Genomic DNA, 6291 nt, shown 5'->3' with positions numbered 1-6291 from the left:
GCCTAATTAAAATTTAAAATGGCTTCCAGTGAGTTTGTATCTTTTCCATTATTATTTTTGACATGTTTGCAAGCCTGCAGAATTTACAGCCTTTTAATTTACTTTTATTGAAGTTCATTAAATTTGTTCTTGTATTGTACAGATTCAATGTGGTCTTCATTGTAATCAGGGCATCAGGTAATATACTTCATCATCTGTTGGTGTCTGATTCACACAATATTCTCTTTCCTCCTTGTCCGTACCCTCTTTGTCTCGTCTCCTCTGATCATTCTGCTCCTTCATCTTCTGCTCCTCTTGGCTTCCAGTGTTGCTGCTCCTTAGTGCTCTCTTTAACTGATTCCAGAACAGTTCTTTTGCACTGTTTGGATCTGAACAGTTTGGCCCAGGCCACTGCAAATAAGTCTTTTTGAGCATGACCTTCCTCATACGGTGATAAGTGGACAGTTGCCGCTCAGGGATAGGCTCCAGAAAAACCAGCAAAAGCACATCCTGCATTTCTTGAAAGAGACGATAGCTGGCCAACTGGATCTCCAGTGAGCACCATTCACTGCGAAGGAAGCTCTGACTGACCACACAGATCGTTTTGCGACTGCCGTATACGGCAGCCACAATGTTGTCAACAATATCGCGGCCTAACTCAAAATCTCTGTGGTGGAGGCAGAGCCGAAATGAAGAACCCTCAAGGTTTGGCAGCAGCTGTTCCATTACCCAATCTTCATCTGCTGAGTTGTAGGAAACGAAGGCATCGTACTTGTATTTCTCCTCCTGGTCCCTTAAACGGCGCCACTGTTCTCCAAACCATGATCGAAACACATAGTAGCCATACTTAAATTTCCAGTAAAGTCTGACATAGAGAAGTGGTATCAAGCTAAGTAAGATTGTGAATGTAAACGTTGAGGAAAACAGGTAGAGTGCTATGTCTAAATAACACACATTAGTGTCGAAGTTGTGAAAAAACGAGCCTGGATGGTCTTGGCATGTAATATTGAAAAGATAAGGAAACTGGAGTCTCTTACTGCTTAAGGTCCAGTTCTGTAGTTCACTATTCTGGCAGCCACAACTGAGAGGACAGCTGCGCAAGTCAACGTATGTTAGATTGGTCAGATTGTCCAGTAAACTGATGTCCAAAGACATCATGGCATTGCGATTGAGATGTAGTTGCTTCAGTCCTGTGAGATTTCCAAAGACCTCTTTAGAAAATGATGTAATGCCCATGTTCTCAGTGGATAAAATCTTTAATTTTCGAAGGTTTTTGAAAATACCAGGTTTGAGCTGGGCGATCCCAACACATGAGTTAAGAACTCCAAGCTTTTCAGGTCATCAAATGTTTCTGCACCGAATCCAATGATATGGTTGTTAGTGAGGTAAAGCCTTTTCAGAGAAGTTAGACCACGGAAAAATGCACGTGGCAACAAGTTTATGCCATTTGGTTCCTGTGCATCAAGTTTCAGATCAAGAAGCCTTGACATGTTTATAAATGGTGAGTATGTATGTTCTGTAAAGTACATGATGTAGTTAGCCTGTAAATCCAGCACCTGCAGGGTGGCATGAAGTTTTCCAAAGAGCATGCGGTCAATCATTTTCAGACGATTTCTATCTAAATACAGATTGGCCAAGCTTTCCAGCCCATCAAATGCATGTGGCTTCATCTGCGTGATCTTGTTCCCCCCTAAATCTAAAATCATTAAATTTGACAGATTTTGAAGGGTATAGTTGAAAATCACAGCTATTTGGTTGTTGCGCAGGTTGAGAGTTTTCAGGCTGGTAAGATCTTCAAAGGTGTCATTGTAGATATCGGTCAAAAGATTGTTGTCGAGACGAAGTGTGACGAGATCTTTGAGTCCACTTAAGGCTTTATGGTCCAAATAGGCAATTATGTTTATGTTTAGCTCAAGGTTTGTTAATTTTGGTGTATTACTGAAGGCATAACCATTAACCTGTTGAATACGATTGTATCGATAGCTCAGGCTTTTCAAGCTGTAGACCTTTTTAAATTTTTTGCAGGACATTAGATTGGTCAGATGGTTATGTTCAATCTTGAGAGTTTCCAGTTGTTTCTGACAGTGCAGAAACTGCAAGCAGCCTGTGGTTTTCATATTGTTCCGTGAGAGGTCTATTACATCAGTGATATTGGAGCAATTACAAAATGTGTTTTTGTTTAGAACTCTGATGGCATTGCTCTGGAGTATCATTTTAGGTATTTGATGATCGCGCAGATGAAAACACAGCGAAGTCAGAGCATGATCCTTCAGATTCAAACCAGAGAAGTCGATGTGCCTTGGTTGTATATTGGTATAATTAAGAAGCTTCCTAGCGGAGACTTTGGTAAAGCGCAAGCGTAGGTACTTTATATACTCCAGATTCAGGCCCTGAAAAGTCTTGGATGACAGTAATGTGTTGTCTGATAAATCTAGAACTTTCACATACTTTAGGAAAGACTTGTCACATCCCAGTTTGTGTAGTTTATTATCGCTGAGGTAGAGTTTGGCAAGCGAGTTTGGCAGACGGGTGGAGTGATGCAGGGTGGTTAGCTTGTTAAAAGAAAGATCCAGTTGTATCAAGCTGGACAGGTTTGTTATACATTCAACCAAAGCTGAAAAGTTTTTCAGGTGGTTCCTGCGTAGGTCAAGAATCTTGAGGTTTGTCAAATTGGAAAACAGGAACATATCAATATTAGTGAGATTATTGTTTCCCAGGAGCATCTCTGTGAGGTTATGTAGGTCACTGAAGACATCACGGTGGAGAGATGATATGTAATTGCAGGACAGGTTTAAAGTCTGAAGTTTTTGCAGGTTATTAAAAGCATCTTTGTGGATGTTAACAATATGGTTAGCGTCTAGTACCAGAGAAGTCAGACTGGACAGATGATGGAAGCTTTGGCCTTGAATGTATGCAATGTTATTCCGAGAAACTGTAAGGTTTGTTGCAGTGGGAAATACATCGCTCACAACTGTAGTTATGTCTGTTTCATGACATTTAATACATCTGAAGATTTTATGGTTAGAATCAGGGATCTCTATGCAACTCCTGAAACTGTAGCTGAAGGCAAGTTTAAGAAGGCAGATGAATATTGCCTTTATGATCAGTTCACGACATGCCGAATCTGCCATATTTTTCAATTCCACTTTAAAATGGAACTCCCACTGACTGCCTTCATCAAAGTCCAACACTATGAGGTTCTTCACTCAGTGTGAGCAGCACCTAATACTGAGAGCTTAATACAGCCAGCTGCTAGAAAAAAGAGGGAAAGGTTATAATCAGTTTAAATTGGAAATAAACTGTTATTATATACTAATCCATAATGCTACTAGTCAAATTTACATTTTATTTTCTCTTCAAATGTAACAAATACAGCAAGAACTTATGGATGTTTTATTTATTTATTATGAAATTTATAAAATCACTTCAAAGATTATGGATTGGAAGTATCCAGTTTATATGAATACATGCAGGGCAACAGATACAAAAACATCCCACAATTACAAAACTCAGAAACAAACTTCTCTAATGTACTCTCACATGACCTGTCTCAACTGCCAATTTCCCACTTCTCAGACCCCTTTTCCCTTTTATTCTATTTACATTAAAAATGTATCTTCCCAATACTGACATACATGTACAAAGGCATAAAACCTGTCACTGTGAACAAAGTAGACAGATATGTCACATTATGCTTTCTAGTGTTAACAGGTAATCTCAGATTCACTAATTTGAAACCAGTGAGCAAATCTATATAGCCTGAAATCCTATCTTTCATTAATTCATTTCATTACATTGACTATTCTGTTTAAAAACAGTCTCTAGATTTAAGCGCCAACATGATTCAATAGCTTACCTTCATGAAATCGTCCCTGATAATTTTGCAAGACTATGATAGGCGTTCTCTCTCTTTTAAACAGGACATTCCCCTCACAGGAATAGAAAGAGGAACCAAAAAGGTTTCAAGCCAACGCAAATAAGATCAGACAATGGGCCACAATGCCTGATCCAATTGTTTTGATTCATTATTCAGAGAAATCTTGAATACTTTCTTTAAACAAAATATATATAATAATCATAATCACATCATATCATCATCACCATCATTATATATATATATAGCCCTAATTTGGGGTCGGCAGTTGGAAGATATTTAACTGTGAAATGACAACCCATTAAACTAAGGCAAAAAAATAGGAGTTGATTCATAATGTAAAACCTATTAGTAACATGATTTTACATACATATAGTTGAAGGATAACATAAAGCATTGATATTTTTGAATAAAACAAAAAAGAAGACGACGAAAACAATTCCAGCCATCGAGGCATTTTTGAAATTAGCCATTCTCTCCTCTTCATTTTCTTTTCAAATTAGCCTCTTGCCTTCTGTTCTCGAGCCATCTGACAGAGTCCACAGAAAGGACAGCAGGTCATAATCACCCAGTCATCACAGACAGAGCCCTAAAGAAGACACAAGCCAATCATGCAGTGCTAGTCTCTGACAGTTATGAAATAATGTATTTCAGCAGAAATTACAACACTACATCAAGAGCAGAAATAAGCAATAATCAATACTGAAAAGGATTTTTATTGCATGGCCTACATTAATACGATATCTGTCACGGATGCTGGTTCTCAATGCAATCATAGCACCGGGTAGGAAGGGCAAACAGCAGCTGTCACCATTATCCTGTGCCACCTTACAACCCAAAATGCAAGGAATAAACGCCCCACACAGACCTGAGGAGTAAACCAGTGTCAAAATTCACACTATTTTACAATGTAAGGCTTGTAAGTTTCAACAAATTGATTAAAGGGATAGTTCATTAGAATTTACTCACCCTCACGTCATTCCAAACCTGTATGGTGAACTACCCCTTTAACAACTTACTCAACTTATAATCACTATTAGTATTGCATCTGGCTTAAGCAAAATGGATTTGCATTAATAAATAAATCTCCCTCCCTACACACACTCACAGATTCCGCAGTCGTCACAACAGTCACAGACATCAGAGCTCCAGTGTGAGACAGTGTAGCTGGTTACAGTCATTTGAGGCTGGGAAGTCATTGCTTCTGTTTGATATGACATCACTGACAAAAGACACGTAGCAAATGATATAATACAATCATTTGCAATTACAAATTACCAGAGGCGGACAAAGTACTCAACTCCATTACTTGAGTGAAAGTACAGATACTGCTGGTCAAATATTACTCCATTACAAGTAAAAGTTGTAAAGACAGATTTTTACTTAAGTAAAAGTACAGAAGTACTTGCTTTTAAAAGTACTTAAGTACCAAAAGTAAATTTCCTTTTTTATGTCAATGCACATATTTTTTATTGTTGTACGTAATACTTGCAATACCTCTGAAGCAACTTACAATACAGTACACCTACTGAATACACTGATTAGCTTGTATCTTTGGAATAAAGAGCTTTTAAAATGTTAAAAACCTATGGGGGAAAAAAACAAAACAAAAACAAATTATTTAACACCCCCACAGAAGCAGGATGGTAGTGATCTCACACAGCTCTGGACACATCTATGTGTAGCCATTCATCCACATTTGAACAGAATGGACAGTGAAATCCTGTAAATACAAAGTGATAATAATAAAAAAAATAAAAATTCAAACCTGCTTTAAAACCCAGCAACACAACAGTAGCTGTATAATTTTACAACAGAAACACTGCTTTAACAAAAAAGCAAAACAGCAAGACTTATTTGACATCAAAACAAAAACTTTAAATGCTGACTAATCGCTCTCGCTGTACTTTGATGTCACACACAGAACAGTCTGTGCAGTGCTGCTTCAAGTCCAACACCTATTGTGTTTTATTAGGAGACGCACAACAGTTCTTCTGTGGCTTTATAGCTAATATTTTCACATACACAATTTAGCAAAATCAGACAATATTGTGTCTAATATAAACCACAATATTAACTTCTTATTATTGAATTGTTGTAAATAAATATCACATTTGCAACTGGTCAGTGCTCAAAAAATGCTGGGAAATCACTTCATGTAGCCTTACAAGAGTGATTACTGATAAACTGTCTGAAAAAAAAGAAAGTCACATTTTAGAGAAGAAAAAAATCACCCACTGACTAGTAACGACTTTCTACTTCGAGGACCTTGATAGAAATGTAGTGGAGTGAAAAGTACAATATTTGTCTTTCAAATGTAGTGAAGTTAAAGTCATAAGTTCCCAGAAAAAATAATACTCAAGTAAAGTACAGATACTCAAAAAGTGTACTTAAGTACAATACTCAAGTAAATGTACTTAGTTACTGTCCACCTCTGA

The 6291-nt window shown here is 37.5% G+C and overlaps 1 protein-coding gene and 1 pseudogene across 1 annotated transcript in view; both read right to left on the bottom strand.

Moving 5' to 3' along the window:
• LOC107756488 (toll-like receptor 13) lies at window positions 1-3203 on the bottom strand (annotated as a pseudogene).
• Window positions 3204-3425: 222 nt separating this feature from the next.
• The window catches only part of cnfn (cornifelin), a 7209-nt gene continuing 4343 nt past the window's right edge, over window positions 3426-6291 (bottom strand). The window contains exons 2-4 of the mRNA XM_016573554.1: window positions 4962-5075; window positions 4585-4721; window positions 3426-4442 (exon numbers count right to left, since the gene is read on the bottom strand). Coding sequence (XP_016429040.1) covers window positions 4353-4442; window positions 4585-4721; window positions 4962-5073 — 339 coding nt within the window. The 5' untranslated portion in view covers window positions 5074-5075 and the 3' untranslated portion in view covers window positions 3426-4352. The remainder of the gene's footprint in view (window positions 4443-4584; window positions 4722-4961; window positions 5076-6291) is intronic.

The sequence above is a fragment of the Sinocyclocheilus rhinocerous genome, unplaced genomic scaffold, assembly GCF_001515625.1.
Source record: "Sinocyclocheilus rhinocerous isolate Xijiao unplaced genomic scaffold, SAMN03320098_v1.1 scaffold4326, whole genome shotgun sequence".
NCBI classification, from domain to species: Eukaryota; Metazoa; Chordata; class Actinopteri; order Cypriniformes; family Cyprinidae; genus Sinocyclocheilus; species Sinocyclocheilus rhinocerous.
This window is presented reverse-complemented; position numbering and strand designations above follow the sequence as displayed.